The following is a 20633-nucleotide window of genomic DNA, read 5'->3' as shown; positions in this document are numbered from 1 at the left end:
CATAAAATTAAAATTGAGAAATAAATCCGTGACACTAACTTAAATTTGTTTATATTTTAGAAAAGGGGAAAAAAATAGACTAACCTATGCTAGCACAAATCTTAATTGTAGTATGGAAAACACGTAAAGACCATAAATATAAAACAATCAAATGAAAAAAAAAAAAAAAAGAGCAAGTACAGTGGTTAAATGAGTGTTTCGTACTGTGAAACAACGCATGCGCGTCTAAAATGTAAACTGCTCATCAGGTGTACCTAATGAAGTCGCTGGTCTGTGCGCAGTCATTGTAATGTGCTTCACGTGCAAATTGAATCAACCCCGCCTGAAAATAAAAGATCAGTGAGTCAATTATTCATAACAGGCTCTTTTTAATGTGAAGCACCAGCCAATGATTAATATGGCAGGCAGCTCGTTAGAGGTGACGGGATGCACTCAACGAGTTTTTGCATCGTCAACTGTGAGGATGCTGCCATCTAGTGACAGCTGGGAGACGTACCGGTAGTTTAAGCCATTGAGTGGACTTCGTTTTGCTATACAGTACTACTACCTATTTGCTGAATTCGGTTTTCACATCACTAAACACTAAACAAACTAAAACAGCATTTGCTTTCAACAAAGATAACTTTATTAATCAGTTTGTATATGTCCGAGGGGCCATAGAAATCTTGGGGGCACAGGCATTTAGGTGCACATGCCTAATGGTAAATCTGTCTGCCCCTGCCCATAATATTCTGCTGCAATTCAGCCAACAACAGGGCACATATAGGAAAAAATAAATAAAAGCATTTCCACTCACATTCACACCTATGAACAGTTTAGTCTTTTCGTAACAGTTCCTCTACTTGTTATTACAGTTAAAATAGCTGTATGTTCCCCACCGGTTAGTCAATACATGTGTATTCCAATCCAATCTTTTAAAGTATTAGGTAAATAAACCGCCACTTATGAGTTTGGGCCACGACAAAGGCACTGAAACACTCAAACAAACAGAACCGATTGTTACGGTGATACATTTCTGCATGGTCATAATTGAAAAATCCATACAAACTGACAAACAAAACTGCACTGCAAAAAAGGGGTATTAAAAGTGACAACCTGTAACAATAAACCGATATCTTCTATGGATGCAAAAGAGACGACAATAGATGCAGGGAGTGTAACACGGCAGTCCGAAAGTAAAAAAAAACAACAACAGCTAAGTAGTGCGATCTATCAAGCTCCAGTTAGGTGTCATTATTAAACGTCATACTCCTTATCGATGAATTTGGCCATTGTGGACAACTGGATGTTTGTCGTGCCCTCATAGATGGTACCTGAAGAAGAAAAACATTCAGGTCTCATTTTGGTTCATTCAGTACTGTGCCCACCTAATACTTTGTGCTCTATTACCAGCATTATAGTGCACGTACGTACCAATTTTACAGTCCCTGTAATACTTCTCAATGGGGTAGTCTTTGGTGAAGCCCACCCCTCCCATCCATTCGATGCATTTAGATGTTGTCAACGTTGCCACCTGAGGGAGACAAAAAGAAAACCAGTCTAACACTTTGGCCCAAATTCAGTGATATATAGCGTTATCAATAGAAAAATAAATAACAGAATAATTATAGAGTATTTTTTAACACCAACAGAATTCTGCAGCGCAAGGAGTACAATGGCACAGTGGAGAGTCAATAATATTTAAAATGCAAACAAAGTTAAAAGCTACAGTTCTGATGAGAATGCGGCGTCACCTCTAGAGCCCGACCAATTAATTGGTTCAAACATCTACCAAAACAATCAGCCAATTGGGCCAAATGGCCGATTATTTTCCCCTCAAAACGTTATAATCAAAGAAAAACAAAGTGTCCGACGCTGTGAAAGTGTACCTTGAATGCACCATTTTGCTTGCGTGGCATTAGCAACTAGCAAGTGTGTAGCGTATGTTATTCCGTTGTCCCTAAGCGTCCTTTAAGCTGTTTAATGACATCCCAGTTGGAGTTAACTGTAAAACTAAACACACGCCAATAAGATAACATCCACTCTATATTTAAAATACAAGATAACATCCACTCTATCTTTATACAAAACATGCTTCGTTTTCTAAACATTGTTAGCTTAGCGCTAATGCTAAAAGCGAAGGGAGGATCCCATTCAAATGCTAGCGGGAAGTTAGCATTGACTTCAGAAGTGTTTTTCCTTCAAATAATGAATATTCACACACAAATGCTGTGGGAACACATACCCACAGATGAGATAACGCTATGCAAAGGCACAAATTCTACCCATTGTGCGAAAAATGAGTTATTTTAAAAGAATTAAATTGTAACTTTCTTCTGTACTCATATTTAAGTGTGTACACCGTGGATGCATGGCACCACATTGCCCCCAAGAGGCCAAAACGCACAGGAATAGTCAGTATTTGTCGTTTTTCAGTTGCTACTCACCTCTGCTGCAAAGTATTTGGCCATGCAGGCCTCCTTGATGAAGGGTCTGCCAGCTTCCCTCAGACGAGCGGCGTTGTACGTCAGCAAGCGCGCGGCTTCGATCTGCGTCGCCACGTGAGCTATTTGGTGCTGCATTCCCTGCAGCGCAAAAGCACAAAACAAAACTTATGTATTAATAATGATTGATACATGTGGTATTTTGAAGAAAGAAGTAGGTGTTACTGTTTAATTTACCTGGAAGTCAAAGATCCGTTTTCCAAACTGGATTCTCTGTCTTGTGTAAGGAACTGTGTGGTCAAAGCAGCCTTGTGCTAGACCCAGCATCTATAATACAATTTATCTTTTTTATATTGTTGTATTTCTTAGGATAAAACATCTTTTTTTTTCTTTTTTTTTAACCTGAGCTGCAATTCCAATCCTGCCTTCATTCAGCATTCCGATAGCGTACTTGTACCCGTGACCAGCTTGGCCCAAAATGTTCTTCTCGGGCACCTGCACGACACAGGACAAAATTTAGTAAAAGTCACAAGATTCATTTGCAATCACGAGCCTGAGTTCGGACCTTGACGTTGTCAAAGTTGAGCGGGCAGGTGGAGGACGCGCGCAGCCCGAGCTTGTTTTCCTTCTTGCCGATCTCCAGGCCTTCTGTTTCCCGGTCGACGATGAAGCAGGTGATGCCTCTGTAACCCTGTCTTTTGCAAATCATAAAAAGTGGTGAGCAGTAAAGGTCAGGAAGCCCTTTCCCTACTAATTTGAACACAATCAGAGTTAGTTAATGTCATCTGATTGGTTGGTCAGAGCGAAATTTGTTCCACGAGCAAAATATCTGTAGTGATCCGCACACATGAATACTCACGGCTGAAGGGTCGACATTGGCCATCACCAAGAACACGCCGGCATTTTCCGCATTGCTGATCCACATCTTGGATCCGTTGATGACATAATAGTCCTTGTGCTTTTCCGCACGTGTCTTCAGCGCAAAGGCGTCACTGCCTGACTCAGCCTCGGACAGGCAAAAGCTGCCTACCTGTGTGCGAAATGTATCCTTGTAAACGTACCTCAAAAAGGCGTTTGCCGGCTATTTTGAATGTAAAACATCCCACCATGTCAGTTGACAGCCTGCTGAGGTACTTCTCCTTCTGAGCCGCCGTACCCAATTGCATAAAGAGCGTGTTGATCAGAGTGTTCTGGATGTCGCACAGAACAGCCACAGAGGGGTCGACTTTTGCCAGCTCCTCGATGACCAGGATGGAGGAGAAGAACGTCGAGCCGGTGCCGCCGTATTCCGCATCGATCTCGATTCCCATGAGCTGATGAGATAACAAATAAAAAGCATCAGCACAACCACATAAGTCCTCATTTTGCGAAGATACATGGGAGAAAGAAGGCTCTTACACCCTGCTCAAAGAGAGACTTGATCACGCCTTCATCCATAAATGAGTGCTCATCCATCTTCGCCACAAGGGGACCGATACGTTCTTGTGCATACTTTTTCACTGATTCCCTCATCATGCTCTCCTCCTCAGAATATGATTGCAAGGGAGGGAAATTCACCACTCCAGCCGTCTGAACATCCACATCTAGGACAGACTTGGTGGATCTGCTCCTCCATCCTGGCTGGCATCCGATCCAGGACCGAGTGAACTGTCGGCAAGACTAATAAAACAGAAAATATAAAATAAAATTTAGACACATTTGAGAATGCAATAATTTGCCAATATTGAAATGTCTCACACACAAGTTCCGGCTGTCAATTTGTATACCACAATGCAGTAAACAACTGACGGTCACTTAATATCCCAGAATGCATTGCGCCGACAAGCGACAACATTATATGAAAAGCAGTACGACTACACAGAGCGGACTTTCTGATTTTGTATTCATTATGTAAAATGCAAACTAAAACATATGGTGTTATTATTCAATATTTATTACGTAAGATCAAACAACCTGATGTTTTCACGTGACCGTTTCTACAGTACGCCAGATTTGCGTTCCCAAACTATTTTTAGTTTGTTTGATAAATTACCTATGAAGTCCGCTATATAGAAATATCCATACAAAGTGATTAGGGAGTCGGTAATGATACAATGATCCTGAAAACAGCCCGTGATTTTCAATGCTAGCCACCGTGCTAATATTAGCAACGTAGCTGTCGTAAGGACGTGCAGTGCCCCAGACAACATAATTAAAAATACAAAATAAGGCAAATTTAACATGCAATGATGTGATATCACCGTTCGCTGGTTTACCTTCGACAAAGTCCTCACCAACACGGCAGCCATGATTGACTACACAATGTTTACATGTGTTTTGCAGGAGGATGATGTTACATTTAAAAACATTGGGTATTCCGCTAATGTTGGCCGTGATTGATGACGTGACAAAATATGTTCAGTTCGTAGGGAGATATGACATTTTATTTTCTATATATTTTCTATATATACAAATGCATGTAGTGTTATAGTATTACATTGGAGGGGGAAGTACATTTGAGATTTGGGTGAACAGTCTGTGCGATATGAAAAAAAGACCTATTGTCATTGAATGCAACACTTCCTAGACTGACTACAATGGCGTGTTGGAAACCAACCAGCAGCTATTAAGCGTCCACCATTATAACCGTGTCATTTGAAAAAAAGTCCAAGTAAACGTTACATTTCAGTAGACGCTAGAGAGTGTTTTAACGGACAACACTGTCGTGTTAGGACTGCTGCTGGGGCTCGAAATGGCGTGCTAACGTTAGCACAGTTGCTACCATCCGCACCGGTTGAAAGTGTTGTCCTCTTTTTAAGCACATACTGGTTGACACAAATTCTGTGTCCTTCTGGGGATGTTATTTAGGTCGCAACGCTAAACGAGCACCATGGAAGAAATTAAGACGGAACCTGTGGATTTTGTGAGGGAATTCCAAGAGTATCTGACAAAGCAAACGCAGCACGTCAACATGATCTCGGGCTCGATTTGTGAGGAAAAGGACCCAGGTATGGATGTATGCAAAGCAGAAGCTAAATTAATGTCTCCCTCCACTACTAGTGCCACTTTTGGCCAACTTGTACCATCTGAAATGGTTTATTCCATGTCCTCGATATCCAACATATATGCTTATTGTCCTCACTTGTAAACAAGTTAAGCACATTAGTAGAATGATTAAGGTTCACAAGTAGAACAACTGTGTCAAACTAGTAACACCTTTAGCCTACTAGTTCGACCTAACCTGGATATATAGGATATCAATAACTGCTAGAATGACTTTGATATCCTCCATCATAAGGCCAATGTACAACACTCTTTGTTCTCACTAGTAGGGCAACTTTGGTGTACAAGAAGGAGTTACTATGTTTGTTTTTTCATCATCAGTAGCCCCAAGGAGTGAACACAATGGTTTGGACCCCCCGTCCGTGGAGGTGAGCCTGCCCGTGGAAGAAGGTTCGGATGTGCAAATGGACGGCCTGGAGAGGACGTGTGACGGCAAATACAAATGCAGCTTTTGTAGCTACGCCAACAAGGGCATGGCTCGCTTGATAGAACATATCCGCATCCATACAGGTTAGACCACCATAACGCAACATTTATTTTATTTCCTGTGACAAATACTGAAAGTACTTTGATGTAAATGTTCCGTCCCTTGTGTCCAACAGGAGAAAAGCCGCACCGCTGCCAGCTGTGCCCCTTCGCCTCGGCGTATGAGCGCCACCTGGAGGCCCACATGCGCTCTCACACGGGCGAGAAGCCGTACAAGTGCGACCTGTGTGCCTTCCGCTGCAGCGACCGCAGCAACCTGTCGCACCACCGCCGCCGGCGCCACAAGCAGCTGCCCGCCCGGGTGGCGCGTCCGCACTTCGTCGGCAAGCGAGGCCTGGCCACCCTGCAGAAGCGGAGCGGCACGCTGGGCTTCGGTCGGCGCCTGCTCTTCAATTTAACGCCGCCGCCGCCCAAGTCGGACTACGGCAACGAGGTGCCTCACAATCACCACCATCTGAACACGACCGAGCATAGGAACCCTCCCAGGCTGCTGCACAGTGACTTCAACAGAGGAGCGAACGCTTTCAACAGCCCGCTTGAGCAGCTGGCTTCACTGCAGCCGGCCGACATCCACGCCGAGCCCCCCCACGCACACCCAAACGGCGACGAGAAGTCCATAGTGATACAGGAAGTCACTTCGTGTTCCAACGGCGTGCAAACCGTAACGCCTAAACTCGAATACCCCGCCTCGGAACACAGGAGTTCCACGTTGGACGCCCACAATGAGGCTTCTGGCAGCAGCCGGCCCGGCACGCCCTTCGCCGCCGACACGGCGGAATGCGACAAGCCGCAGCGGTGCCCGCATTGCGACATCCACTTCCCCGACAACATCCTGTTCACGATCCACATGGGATGCCACGTCTACGAGCACCCCTTCCGCTGCAACGTCTGCGGCCACACGTGCACCGACAAGTACGACTTTGCATGCCATTTTGCACAAGGGCAGCACAGGAAGTGACTGACTGTATTTGGAATCACTCGAGTCAATATACACTACTCACGAAAACTTAACTCATTCACTGCCAATGACAACTATAGACGTCAAAAATCCTAGCAAACAGCCAGTGTTAATTTTGAAAAAAATAAATAAAATAAAATCAAATTAAAATTTTAATTAAAAAAAAGAAATTTCAATTTAGTTTTAGTTATAGTCTTCTGACTAAATATAATTAAAGTCTTAGTCATAACTTAGTCACCTGATTGTATTTGAGTTTTAATCCAACCTTTAGTCGACAAAAATAAGGAGCAATTTTAGTCGACTAAATTGACTTCTGGAGGTTGAGACCCAGTTTGTGGTCTCAGTAAGACGAAGACCGATCACTATGCACGATGGTAGCACTTAGCAATGAAATTGTTGTCATTGTTGTTATTAATAACAATGGGGATTAATAACTATGAATGGAAACAATGAATAACTAAAACTAAATTCAAATTTCTTGTGAAAATTTGCACTGGCTGTTTGCTTGGATTTTTGACGTCTATAGTCGTCATTGGCAGTGAATGAGTTAAGGATAGGGATGTTTGGAATCACTTTTTTTTTTCTCCAGACCAACACCAAAACAAGCACTTAAACTCTTTAGTTGTCACTAATAATGACACATCTAGTTAACAATTAATTGAATTCAAATTGCAGTGTAGTAGAATGCAATTGTTAAAACACAAATGCTATAATTCAGAGGTTTTTTATTTATTTTTTAACATATGTATATTTTATTTATTTGAGTGTCCAGATAAGTTCAGTGACTAGAAAGGACAGTCCTCGTGTTCACACATGATTGTTTCATGATACTTGAAAAGTTGAAGTGATAAAGCCGCAGATTTGTTTGCATTGTTGTTGCAAACGGTTTCATGGCTTACGTATGTTTATGCCACACTTGTTTTGTAGAATGTTGTGAAGTCGCAGTGGATGCTTAAAAGGCTGCAAGTCAAAAGTGTTTACTCTAATTGAAGTAGGTAAATTGTCTAATATTCGTTCATGGTTAATTTTCCTTTGTTTTATTACAATAATTCTAAGTCATTTATGTAAACTATAAAAATCTGCATAGTTTGTTAAAAAAATAAATAAATGGGAAGATGATCACAATATTGAAGTTTTTCCCCCCCAAAATTAGTATATATAAACAATATGCTTTTTTTTTTTTTCTTTCAAGGAACTGAATAGTGAATTACTCAACAGGTGTTTCATTTAAGCCTCGCAAAGTGGCCATTTAGTGTCGTCAGCAGGTTGCAACCTAGAGAAACCGGAAGAGTCACAGAAAGACATTAAAGTGCACTTTTTTTTCTTTTTTTCCCTCGGTTCATACTGAATCTCCATGTGAGTGCTGTAGTGAGTATAAGGTAACCCCTATAAAATGCCCTCAATGCATCCCATATTGCACCACTAATGGCAATATTTTGTTGCTTTATCCCACATCTTTTCATTTTTATGGTTAACTTTGAAATGTTTTGAGCTAATTTAGCTATTATAGTTGCGCAATTTGGACGCCCAAATTGTCTACAGTTGAGTACATAAACACGGCTGGTCACTATTTTGTGGAAATTTTGCCTTTCTTTGCAGGAATGTAGTTTTACCTAGGCAGCTGCACTTGAAACTAAATACAGTATTTTACTTATTTTGTTTTATATATCTTGTCTGAATTAGCTTGACACTAACTGTGCCTGTAATTTTTGTTTTTATACTTTGAAATACTTGTAAGACTAATTTGTTTTTATTTTCATTGTCTAGTTGTTTTATAACTGAAGCAGCTTACAGTAAAGGTGAATTTCTTAATTTATATCACTGACTTGAGTTGTAATGTGTGCTCTGAGTATTTTATTCCCAACATATACAATTCAGTTCACGTACATATAAACAGTCTGTAAAATCAATAGTAAATGCATTTTTTTTTTAAACAGACTCACCAAAAAAGTGAAAATTGTTCTGGAATACTTTTAACAGGATTTCTTGTCTTTCACTGTCAAAACGTGCTACCGCAGTCTTCACAAGATGATTCACATCAACGTCCACTCCTCGGCTAAAATGCTCATCTTGAAGAAAGTGTCTGCGCAGATTTTGGAGGAATTGCGCTTTGGATTCGCTCAGCTGAGTGGCCAGGGACCTCATTTGTTGGGAGGATGCACCAGTTTCTGGAAAAACAAACAAAAAACAAATAGAGACTTCTGATTGGCTAAAGTACATATATGTAGCTTATATTTTTTTTTTTCTCCCAATAAAAAAATGTCATGAATTAGAAGAAAATTTAAAGAACTGTTAGAATAAAAAAAGATGTGAACATGATCAAAGTAAAACATGCTGTGATAATGTAGAGGACAGCTGACCTTTGGCTTTTTTCATGGCCTCGGAGATGAGACGACGACAAGCCTGGTCGGCCTGGTGAACCACGCTTGCTGCACATTTTTGACGGTCTGCCTCCTGCAGAATTAACGTTCACGACTGTTTTTAAGTAAATTCATCATTTCAAATCTGTCTTTCACAAACCTTTTGTTCTACATCGTCCTCAACTGGGCTCAAAGGGTCACTCAGTGCAGAGGAGATCAACTTCATCATTCTCTGACTGAAAGAAAATTGTCTTATAAATAAGAGGCGAAAAAAAAAAAACTTCCCATGTGTTCATCTTACATGTCACACTCGGACAAATCGTCTGCCGTGTCCACTGTGATGCTCTTTGCCTCCCACGGGTTTTTCTTCGGATTTGGAGACTCTAGACGCTTCGCCATCTCCACGATCACCTCGGCGGGGACGGGACGAGGCCGGATCTCGTTCCGGCTGATGCACAGATCCAAGGGGCACTGTGCGTACGCCTGGCAGAAGCCTAGTGAATCTGCAACAGTGGCGAGTAGAGGTGAACAAATGAATAGCTTTGAGATTCATTTTAGGTCAAGGTATCATTAGCTAATTTAGACTTATTTGTTTACTAATCTTTTCACAATGTTCTAAGCAGTTATAGTATACTTTTACTTTTGTACTCAGGTACATGTCAACATTTGTACTTTTTTACTGAAGGAGTGGAATCCATACCTCCACTTTTTTCCCCCAGTATATCTATATATATATATATTATTTTTTTTTTACACAAGCATCCATCCTATTTTTCCCAGATAGTGCAAATATGCCTACACTTTCTAGCCAACTGGAAGACCTCATATCTCATGCTTGGGTAGTAAAAGTTGTCATCCAGCAAAAACAAAAGCGGCTCTGCGTCAGCCTGGGCGGGTGTCAGCAGAGCGCGGATGCAGCGATCCCACGCCGGCCCATCGATTCCGCTGTTGCCTGGAAGCTCGAGCGGCATTTCCTGTTTCTCCAGGAAGTCCTCGATGCACTGCAACACTGCATTTCGGTGGAGCTTCCACTCTGTGCGCTGGAAAAGGTCAAAAAGTGGAAATGAATGCCAAATACATTCAGCAGACAATAACGATAATTGCAGAGCGTTCCACTGCTATAGAGCTGTTCATTATTTTTATTTTTTTACAGTATTCTTAATGTCCTGCGATTGGCTGGCAACCAGTCCAGGGTGTACCCCGCCTACTGCCCAGAGCTAGCTGTGATAGGCTCCAGCACCCCCGGGCGACCCCTGTGAGGAATAAGCGGGAATATATGGGAAAGGAGAGCTAATGCAGTGCTTGATCGCATACAAGTACTACAAGAATACTGACACAGGAGCTGTTGTTGGTCACAGTTCACCCTCAAAACACTCACGAGCAGACCTGCCGACATCACGTGCTGCTCCATTAGGTTCCGCCTCTGAAAGGCACACGTGACGTAGCTAGACAGTATTGTTTTACACATTTGCTTGCAATTTTTTTTGCTGCTAAATGCATTTGCAATGTGTTTATTAGGCATGTTTTAACAAATTAAAAGGGGTAGAAACGTTTTCAAAATGTAGTCAATTATTGACATTCGAACCATGACAAAATGGCAGTCACTCTATACGTTATCAATTCGTGTGTTCCATTATTAATATCAATAGATAAAAAATGAATTACACTTAGATATGACGAAAAAATCGTATGACGAAAAAAATCGTACAATAATATATATATAAATAAATATATAAATAAATATATAAATAAATGAATAAATAAATAAATATATAAATAAACAAACAAACAAACATATTTGAAAACTTACCACCTCTTCTGACGTAGCGTCCTCACCTGCCTCTCGGGTATGGAAAGCCTGATCTGGAATCAGCTCGTCGTACTGCACAACAGCGGCTCTCCACCCGCGCTGTCTCGCGGCGAGACAGACGCTGCGGGACAGCGAGGACTTTCCCGCAGCGGGAAGACCGCAGAGGACGCACAGACAGACCCGAGCCCGGTCGACGTGCTCAAATTCAGCCACCGTTGCCATACAACCGCCACGACTGTTTACAGGGATACCGCGGCCATATTTGTTTACCCCATGCAGCTTACTTCCGTATTCGTAGAAGAACCGCCCACATCCGGTTGCAGACCAGACGATTTATTACTTTTTTTTTTTTTTTTTTTTTTTTTTTTAACATTTCTTGAGCGGCTTATAAGTATTATGCTGGGGTTTCTTTTTCTTTTGTCAGAGTTAAGGTTAAATTATGTTATGCATTCACAGTGATTACATGTTGGAAACTTTTGACCCTGCTTTGAAACCACAAATAGGTCAAGGTTGCTTTGACTCACCTGTATAAATAACTCCATAAAAAAAGAATGTGAAAGTTGGAGAGGGTGCGGCAACACTCTTCAAAGGACCAGTGGAACACAGCCAAGATTAGAACAGGAAAACAGATTTTTGTGGGATAAAAATACATCTGACATTCTATTTTAAAGCCATATATCACCCAGCCGTATATTCCCATATCACTTAAGACTCAGTGGTCAAGCATAAGACAGATTTATTTATTACAATTGACATTTCCTTTAATACACACAAGCATTAAAAATGTTTAGAAAATATACAAATATATACAATATCTGATTAAATGCAATTACATACGTTCCAATAAATATTAAGCGTTAATACACATGATGGCATGTTGGAGCAATCAACTTCAAAGATTTCAGAGTGCATTATTTGACAGTTTCTCTTCAGCTGGTAATATCTTCTCACATTCAGCATGCAAAAATGAAAAATCAGTTTCATGGACGTGGGGAGGGAATCGCTTTGGGGACCCCGGGGCCCTGGGGATTCTCAGAGGTAATGTTGTGATCCATATTCCAATAATCCAGCTCTCCATACCTAAAACTGAAAACATGTGCAACATAAGATTGAGAGTAACAAAAGTGAATGAACAATACAATTAATGGAGTTCTTACCCAGAAATCGGAACTGAGGTAGCAGGTGGATTCGGAAGCTAAAATGACAGAAAACAACAAATTGCAGGGAGTTTATTACCTTCAAATAATTGGACAATTTCACGCATCAGACTACAGTACATCCTGAATCCTATTTATTGACGGCAGTTATCTGTTAAATCCAAACCGGTTTCACCTGCTACTGCTAAATACATATCCGATCAAATGCCCTGAAGCTATCACAACTGTTGACAATATTTACCCTCTGTGGAGGAACTTCTGTTGTAACATGAGTAGCAGCATGCGTTTCAGTATTTCGGTTTGAATGTCCATTGGCACTTCCATGTCCAGCATGATGTGGCCTGGGTAAGTTAAATTATGCACATTTGTATGTTTTCTTAATACTGTATTTTTTACGTCATATAGTAAGAGTGTGTATACCTGAAACGGCGGACTTGTTTGAGGCATGGGTTGAGCGCATCTCTCCTGAAGAGGAACAGCAGCACCAGGATGAGAAGAACCAGAAGAGGCACAACGAGCAGGAAGAAGATCAACAGGCCGTCCCTGAGGGAGTGGTCTTGAGGCACAATGGACATTTGATGAGGGTCCGCAAAAAAAAGTCAATGTATTTACCACAAAATTGTCATTATTGGGTCGTTTAACTTTAAAATACAGCGTAAAAGTGTTAATACAAGAGCGAAAAGGAAGCACCACTGCAATATGGGATTAGAAAAAGAATGAATCTTGACTGCACCTATTTTAGGGGGACCGCTGTCTATGCTGCCGCCTATCCCTGCCCGGTCGCAGTTGGGCGGGCTCCACCCGTCGTCGCAGTGGCAGTGTCCTTGGTCGTTGCATACCTGGAGACAGTGAACAACACATACTGTCAGTGTTGACGAAACCATGAGCGGTGATCTGAAAGCGTCATCCTAACCCCGTGGCTGTTGCACGTCTTCTTGGCGTCGCAGCCCAAGTTGGGCAGTAGAGCCGAGGCGTTCACGCACTTAAAATCCAGACAGGTCTTAAAAAGAACAGAACAATTAAATCGGATGCCATCTTGACCAAAATGGGCGGGAACGTTAACTTGAGTTGCTGGATTGAGAGCACAAATGACAGCTATAAAAGAGCAACTTTGATTGGCTGGTTGCAGTTCTTACTTTTCCTTCAGCACAAGGACTCCCGGGGTTAACATAGGCGGGATCCAGCACATCCGTACCCAGGTTGAAGTCAGCGTTGACGCACCTGGACCCGTTTATGATCTGAATACTGACATGAGCTCCAGGAGGCGGGTGGTTGACATCCACGTTAGTGCACTGCACCTTCCCGCACATGGCGTCCCTATAATATAAACCCTCATTTGACCTTTTTCTCCACTCACATTCATATAGGACTGTTTGATTATGGAAAAAATAATAATCATGATTATTTTGGCAATAATTGAAATCACAATTTTTTGATACAAACCAAGAAAATGTTTACGCATTAAAAAAAATATTAAGACCAATTAAAAAAAATAGAAACACTAATTATTCCTTTGGGACCAAACATAATATTTATTTATTTATTTATGTTGGTAAAAACTTGAAGTTGGAGTGCAGCATGTGCACTGTGCAGTAGAAAGTTTTTTAGTTACAAAACTAAAAAATCTTTAAACGAAAAAACAAATAAATATTAAGACAAATAATTTTTTTTGAAACACTACTATGCAACATTTATTAAATTAGCTATTTTAAAATGTAAAAAAAAGGAGCAAATGTATAAATTTAAACAAAAAAAATTAGGATTAATAGGTTTTTTTTTTGGGTTTTTTTACAATTATGCTGATTTTGTAATTGTGGAGTGTAATAATTGAAAATGTAATTGAATTGATTAATTGCACAGCCCTACATTCATATTTCAAATTTAGAGCCGCAGATAAAAATGATACTCACGCCACAGAACATCTGATATATTCTCCACTGTTTGTGATCCCGCAATTCCCGAATAGGTTTCCCTGCATGTTTGCATGCAGAAAACAAACATCTGCTGCCTTTGTTGCTGGATCTGGCAAAATTATGGGGGAAAGAAACAGACTTCAATCAATTGATGACAAAAGAAACAAGGTAATCATGGCACCACAATCAAGTGGCTGTGACAGAACACAGTACCACTGATGAAAAATGTACCTGGAGCAAAGAGACCTCTACACTGGGAGTCGTACGTTTGGCATCGGCCCTCGTAGCAGTACGCCGCTCTGTTCTGACACGGCAGGCCGTCCATGATGTAGAAGTCGTTGGGGCAGAAGGCGCTAGTGCCTTTACAGAACTCGGGAAGATCACACGCGTTGGCAGAACCCCTGCATGGCGTCCCGGCCACTTTGAGCTAGGAGAAGGACCGTATGAAAATTGGAAATAAAAAACGCAGACCTCCACAAAATGGTGGACAAATCCGGAAGTGGATCAGAACAACGTTGTACAACTTTTAAGACTGAACCCTTAGTAAAGTGTATTGGGAATGGGGAAGTGTGCACACCTGACAGTCGTTGCAGCAGCTCCCTTGAGCACAAGCGGATCCAGAGGTGAGTTTGCAAGTGGCAGCATCACAGCATTTATTATTGCATTCCTGTGGAAAATATATTTTTATGTTGTGAATTGATTTGTCCTGTCATGAACTGTCAAGATCTCAGATATTTAAGCCACAACAGCTCATAATATTTTGTATATTTTTATTTGTTTGGTTGATGCATGACTTGACATGAAAAATGGGTGATGCAGGTGTTGGTCTAAGTAATGAAGTGGCCAACTGACATACATACATAGTTGAAGTCATAGTAGTCACTTAATTTATAATAAAGAGAAAACATCCATTTTCTATACAGCTAATCCTGTTGATGCTAAAATAGAGTTTGTCCTAGCTGATTTCAAGATATACACCAGGTATGAGTCAACCGCAGAGCATACAGACAAACTTACACACGGATTCACATCACCACTGAAGGTGAAATGAAACCACACGGGTTCCACAGAAGTCAAACGAGTCAACCACGATTCAGTCACTGACTTACGAAGATTCTCATGATAACCGAAAAAACGTTGAGCTTTGACTCATTTGATATATGATGCGCACTGATAGTATGGTAAGATAATCACTCCATTCACATGGAAATTTTTGCCAGCAAATGAAAGAGTTTAAAAGGCAATATTAATTCGTCACTTTTCCCACGTTGTCCCTCAAGGTTCCATGCTTGCCCCCCTTCTTTTTTCCATTTACATACTCACACTTAGTGCACTTATTCCCCACTATGGAGTTTCTTTCTACTTATAGACTGATGACACACAACTCTACATCACCACAAAACCCATATACCCCCCCCCAAAAAAAAAAAAAAGGTCAAATGGAGCTTAATTTTGTCACCTCACTATTTTTTGTTTTATGTTATCTTGGGGCCCTTGAAATGCACTACAAATCTACCTACTGCTATGTTTTATAAAATGTGCTACCTCTGGCGTGCCACAGTCACACTCCTCGGCTTCTTCCAACAAGCCGTTGCCACACTTGGCGGTGCCGATCACATCCGAGAGGGAGGGCTGGTTTATCAGGCACACCCCTCTTCCACTCAGGATGAGCGTCTCGAAATCTTCGCCGCTACAGCGGCTGAAACTTGTGGCGCCGCTAAACAGCACAGTGGAAACAACAGATGTATAAACGGCGCAATTACGTGATGAGATGCACAAACTGTCATGTTTTTTACCTCGCAGCGGCTGCCATGATGCAGCTTTTTCCATTACAGCTGCAGCGGTTGTCGTCGTGACTCATGCCCAGGTTGTGACCAATCTCGTGGGCCACAACACTGGAGGCGTAAACCAGATCGTCGTCGCCAAACTGGTAAATCACATTCAAGTTAGTTAGCAACGATCAGAAGATATTTTATAAATATGTCAAATTGTGTTAATCCCTGCGATTGGCTGGCAACCAGTCCAGGGTATACCCCGCCTACTGCCCAAAGCCAGCTGAGATAGGCTCCAGCACCCACCTCGACCCTTGTGGGGAATAAGCGGTCAATAAAATGGATGAATGTATGTGTTAATCCCTTCAAATTAACTAATTTGCCCCCCCCCTAAAAAAAACCCATATAAATGTTCTTTTTTAAATGTTTTAAGTGTCCCAAAGACGTATTTATATGTTTGTTTGTTTTTTTTTATGCTAGAGCATACAGAAGGCTTTGATGCAGCCTCTTAACTGCAGTGAACATGTGAAGCAATGGTAGTAATTACAAAAACTAATTGCAGGAGGCAGCAGAGTATAAGAGATCAACCAGGGTCATGTTGAAAACAAGTTGATCTCCCTACAATTCTCATTTGATTTGTGAATAATGATGAAACTTAGCTAAATTATAATGCTAATTGCTGCAAAACGGAAACAGATAGAAATATACCTTTTTCCCCTGATGAGAGAAGAAGAGATTCTAATCTTTCTTTTGATAGGTTCCATGCTTTTATAGCAATAGAACACAATAATCTGTGGGCCTTGCAAAATCAGTCAAAATCCAATATAACAGCCGAGAGCGAAGGGGGTTACTTTAGTGAAATTGGCTGCGAGTGTTAATACTCAAAAAGAACAGTCTCCCTGTAATGTTTTGGGAAAATTTCACTATTGTGTGGCTTTTTAGCTCATAGGGCTAATTTTTTATTATTATTATTTTTAACTATGTGAACATCACCTTATTAATCCAAACCAAAAGACCAGCAACTGATCCATTCAAAGGCACCCCATTAAAGGAGAATGGTAGGAATTTAACAAATCTGCCTTGTCATTGGCGTAATGCAGGGGTGTCAAACTCATATTAGCTCAGGGGCCACATGGAGGAAAATATATTCGCAATTGGGCCGGATCGGTAAAATTGTAAAATAATTTGTAAAACATTGCCGTCAATTACATGCAGATTTTCGCTATTTGTGGGCCAGCCCTAAATTGTGGGGCGCATCTGTACAAATATTGTCCTAATTTTTTTTTTGCATAAACCTGTATAATGTTCACTGATTGTGTGCCGGGTGCCGTTAATGAAGTTATAAGGACGTTAATCCTTGTCATATGTGTAGTTGAATGTGTCTTATTCAGCATGTTTGTGTTTGATTCATGTTTTTATTTTTTAAACAAACTAACTTTAAATTGTGTTTAAAATAACGACATTCAGAGCAATTCCATGTACAAGATGCATTGCTCAACTGAGACTTACTTGTGTAATTATGAATTTATAAGCTTTGATTGTGGCCGGCTGATTAATTGGGCCGACAGTCTTTTTTTTTTTTTTTTTTTTTTAACTTTACAAAACCATCTCGCGGGCCGGATTAAACCCCATTGCGGGCCTGATCCGGCCCCCGGGCCTTATGTTTGACACCCCTGGCGTAATGTCTCGGTCAAACTGGTTGGACTCCTCCTTAATCCTGTACAACGCGTGAGTGTGAGGACTTCCCATGACTAATAGAAGGAGTATCATTTTCTACACGAGATTGCGCTCCCCAAATGCTGGCATTTTGAGAGGAGTTTAACAAACCACGGTAATTAATTTGGAGAGGATATTAAACTAACCGCAGAGATGTTTAAGCATTAAAGGGCGTTCAACTACTCACAATATAATGTTGGGGAAATTTATGGTGGAATTATTAACCTAAATCCCTATAATTGTTTAGGACTGAAAGGGATACTTGTCTCATTTAGCCATTTTCAGAAGTAAGAATATATTTTGTGTATCACTAATGAGACAACTTCATTATTTTTGTACAATTAATAGCTTTAGAAACACATTTTTCCCACTTGCTGTTGACTAAAGATGACGGAGAGAGATCACGTGTGCTCAGGAAACGGGTAACACCCAGTCAGGCTCAGTTTGCTAACGTCACATGACCAAATCCAGTCAACAGGTGAGCCGTGATCGGTCGTTACGCCTTTCCTGAACACCTGCAATGTCATTTTCATTCGACAGCAAGTGGTAAAATGTGTTTTTAAAAGGCATTAAATGTGTTTAAAAGGAAGTTAATCGTTGCAATCAGGGTTTTAAATTAACACCCACCAAATGAGAGTTCAAAATTAAATTTGGTGAGTGTTGATAAAAACTTACTAGCCAGTTACTCTCTATTTCAGTAAGGCTTCATTGAATTGTGAAGTGTGGAGCTGTGGGGGAAAAAAAAAAAAACTTTGCCCGATTTGCCTCGACTTAAAAAAGTAGAGTCATTTCTAATGCGTGACGCCAAGCATGGTGTTTGGTGTGTGTTAGGTGTAAAAATCAGCTATGGTGATGCGTTAGGAGTCAAGCTAACCACAGTGATTCCTCCAGAGCTGGTGGCAGAGCAGACCGTACCAACGAAGGCCATCCCCAGCACATTTCCCGGGTATGAATTGGGCCGCCCGCTAAAGAAACGACAACAAAACAACCATTATAACCTGCGGGTCACATGTTTCAAAATTACTGCAATGTGAACTCACACCACGAGCTGACCGATGTCGTGCCGGTTCTTCGGCCACAGATTTGACTTTCTCCAATTGACGAAGTTGCGCAGTACAGTGCTTGCGGAACCCTCTACTACGAAAGGGTTGGATTGGCTAAAAATCTCCAGGCCCGTTAGCACCACGCGGATGTTCAGCTGCTTGTAAAACTACAATGGACCAGATAGGATAAATAAAAACTGGGAAAAAGAACATTTCTACTTTTTTTTTTTTTTTTTTTTTTTTTTTTTTTTTTTTAATGATGTCTTACCCCATCTAGTAGGTTGGCCATTTCCACCATCTCTTCTCGTATCGCGGTTTCATTTCTTTGCTTGAACTGATACTGTCAATTAAAATGAATACAGTGAACCCCAACCTATTCACTAATTCACCTGTGTAGTGAGAGTGTGAGAACCTTGTTTCCTTCAATCACGTTAATGTAAACTCACCCTGAGATGATCCACAACTAACACTAGCTCCACGTATCTGGTCTGAGGTAAATTGCGTTTCTTCTATAGAAGTAACGAGAAGAAAAAAAAAAAAGGAAAACTATGAATCTCCTTGCCAAAGTGCAAATCACATCATACATGTCCGTGAACAGTGAGCCAAACCCGCAGCAGAGCCGAGATGGTGTGTCTGGGCTCAAACGGTTCATGGCTCGGGGTGGTTGTGGCTTCATGGACGACGCCGCAGGTGACGGGCTCGGTCTGAATGTCGGCCAGACGGTACAGAATGTGATCGTTGGTGGCGGACAGCGGCACAGGCTCGAGTCCATAGCTGTCGTTTGCGAAAAGGATCACACCCCTGGAGAGGAATGATGGGTAAAACACAACCAAACAACCAAAATTTGTCTCTTCAACACACCACAATAAACCAATTAATCATGAATCAAGTTCAGTCAACATGTCCAAACCTCAATCCGTAGCACGTGCTGACTGCCACCACCGAATTTTCGTAGCCTTCTACCTCTCCATGATAATAACAATGCACCTGGGTAAGAATGAAAGCAACAATTCAAGCTAGCCTATTAAACAAGTTTGTAAAATAAGTGAGGTTCCTGAAAGGTGAAATGTTCCCCACCCCGAAGTTACTTACATGTTTCGGACGTGTGGTTGTGTCATTGCCAGTGATGTTAAAAGTCTCCCGAGCAAAATCTGGATGTAAGAAGTCTCTGAGGATGAGTAAAGAACATTATGAGTCATAACATCAGCAGCATTTAATGAGATTAGATAAAATAAGAAGTAAAATACCTGTTTCTCTTAAGATGAAGGATGTGAGGACTGTTTCCTATTTTTAGCACATATGATTTATCGTCCTCAGATTTCTGAAAGTGTTAAAAACAACATACTTGAAAAGTCTTAAGATGAAAAAACCCCCCAATCTTTTACCGACTTCTGATCACAAATGGCCGTCACTTGCCTGTGTTGGAAGCAGCTGAGGTTGCACAATGGAGTACTTTGTAAGTTTTAACCCATTTGTAATGTCTGGAATAGAAATGTAGAGATAACGGAAAAATTATATTCCATTAATATTTACACATTTCTACGCCGTGTTTTCTGCTTTACCACCGAAAGGTACGCCTCATGCAACATTAAACAAACACGAGTCACGACTCACCTTTGTTTTCTACTCCAGAAATGAAAAAAATAAATAAAACAGCGACTACGAGGTATTCTTCGACCATGTTCTCACATCACCATAGGCCAACTACGCCAAGGGCAATATTTTAATGTTTTTAGGTCAGTCTTTCTTAATTGAAATGAAATCAGCGTCGAACCTCAGCTTCCTTCTGCTACTTGGGCAGGTGCGTCATGGAGGGTGTGGCCAAAGATATCTTTTGCTTCCTCTTTCAATCCTTCTTTTCTACTGCATTTGACAAATTACAGCTTCTTCAAACTACACAAGTTATTATATTTCCAGCCTCTTATTTTGAGTTTCAGTAATAATAATGTATAA

The 20633-nt window shown here is 41.0% G+C and overlaps 3 protein-coding genes across 6 annotated transcripts; 1 reads left to right on the top strand and 2 right to left on the bottom strand.

Moving 5' to 3' along the window:
• Positions 1-602: 602 nt before the first annotated feature.
• acadsb (acyl-CoA dehydrogenase short/branched chain) lies at positions 603-11368 on the bottom strand. 4 transcript variants are annotated; one of them, XM_077502558.1, is made up of 10 exons: positions 6033-6099; positions 3822-4082; positions 3530-3736; positions 3283-3453; positions 2989-3114; positions 2826-2918; positions 2661-2750; positions 2427-2564; positions 1414-1513; positions 603-1313 (listed from the first exon to the last, which is right to left on the bottom strand). In XM_077502558.1, exons 2-10 carry the CDS (start codon positions 3936-3938, stop codon positions 1237-1239), a joined length of 1119 nt encoding a protein of 372 aa, XP_077358684.1. In that variant the 5' UTR covers positions 3939-4082; positions 6033-6099; the 3' UTR covers positions 603-1236. The 4 variants fall into 4 exon arrangements, 2 of the variants coding, with proteins under 2 accessions (XP_077358684.1, XP_077358686.1); XM_077502560.1 differs by lacking the exon at positions 6033-6099 and adding an exon at positions 4679-4828; XR_013279457.1 differs by lacking the exons at positions 603-1313; positions 1414-1513; positions 2427-2564; ... (3 more) ...; positions 3283-3453; positions 6033-6099 and adding exons at positions 8853-9077; positions 9270-9363; positions 9430-9505; ... (1 more) ...; positions 10069-10309; positions 11080-11368 and having other exon boundaries at positions 3587-3736.
• On the top strand, positions 4246-8739 carry LOC144004892 (zinc finger protein Pegasus-like). Its single transcript, XM_077502561.1, has 3 exons — positions 4246-5410; positions 5787-5975; positions 6068-8739. Exons 1-3 carry the CDS (start codon positions 5293-5295, stop codon positions 6907-6909), a joined length of 1149 nt encoding a protein of 382 aa, XP_077358687.1. The 5' UTR covers positions 4246-5292; the 3' UTR covers positions 6910-8739.
• A 430-nt stretch (positions 11369-11798) lies between the features above and the next one.
• Positions 11799-20493, bottom strand: adam9b (ADAM metallopeptidase domain 9b). The gene is made up of 22 exons (XM_077503590.1): positions 20295-20493; positions 20097-20161; positions 19928-20001; positions 19773-19848; positions 19591-19667; positions 19289-19481; positions 19127-19189; positions 18949-19020; positions 18678-18847; positions 18512-18602; positions 15946-16076; positions 15695-15866; positions 14727-14816; positions 14381-14576; positions 14147-14258; positions 13373-13553; positions 13150-13236; positions 12970-13075; positions 12657-12792; positions 12478-12577; positions 12237-12274; positions 11799-12165 (listed from the first exon to the last, which is right to left on the bottom strand). Exons 1-22 carry the CDS (start codon positions 20359-20361, stop codon positions 12060-12062), a joined length of 2403 nt encoding a protein of 800 aa, XP_077359716.1. The 5' UTR covers positions 20362-20493; the 3' UTR covers positions 11799-12059.
• Positions 20494-20633: the final 140 nt, after the last annotated feature.

This window comes from Festucalex cinctus, chromosome 17 (genome assembly GCF_051991245.1).
Source record: "Festucalex cinctus isolate MCC-2025b chromosome 17, RoL_Fcin_1.0, whole genome shotgun sequence".
NCBI lineage: Eukaryota > Metazoa > Chordata > Actinopteri > Syngnathiformes > Syngnathidae > Festucalex > Festucalex cinctus.
This window is presented reverse-complemented; position numbering and strand designations above follow the sequence as displayed.

Bases quoted from the DNA above. Each gene is read 5' to 3' on its own strand.
- LOC144004892 (XM_077502561.1), top strand. From the start codon at position 5,293: ATGGAAGAAATTAAGACGGAACCTGTGGATTTTGTGAGGGAATTCCAA. The intron at 5,411-5,786 runs GTATGGATGTAT...TTTCATCATCAG, and splicing joins TTGTGAGGAAAAGGACCCAG to TAGCCCCAAGGAGTGAACAC. The intron at 5,976-6,067 runs GTTAGACCACCA...TGTGTCCAACAG, and splicing joins ACATATCCGCATCCATACAG to GAGAAAAGCCGCACCGCTGC.
- acadsb (XM_077502560.1), bottom strand. From the start codon at position 4,711: ATGGCTGCCGTGTTGGTGAGGACTTTGTCGAAG. The intron at 3,115-3,282 runs GTGAGTATTCAT...TGCAAAAGACAG, and splicing joins CCAATGTCGACCCTTCAGCC to GGTTACAGAGGCATCACCTG. The intron at 2,751-2,825 runs GTTAAAAAAAAA...ATTGTATTATAG, and splicing joins GGATTGGAATTGCAGCTCAG to ATGCTGGGTCTAGCACAAGG.
- adam9b (XM_077503590.1), bottom strand. From the start codon at position 20,361: ATGGTCGAAGAATACCTCGTAGTCGCTGTTTTATTTATTTTTTTCATT. The intron at 19,482-19,590 runs GTTTGGACATGT...ATTCCTCTCCAG, and splicing joins AGCACGTGCTACGGATTGAG to GGGTGTGATCCTTTTCGCAA. The intron at 19,021-19,126 runs GTGAGTTTACAT...TTTAATTGACAG, and splicing joins TAGTTGTGGATCATCTCAGG to TATCAGTTCAAGCAAAGAAA.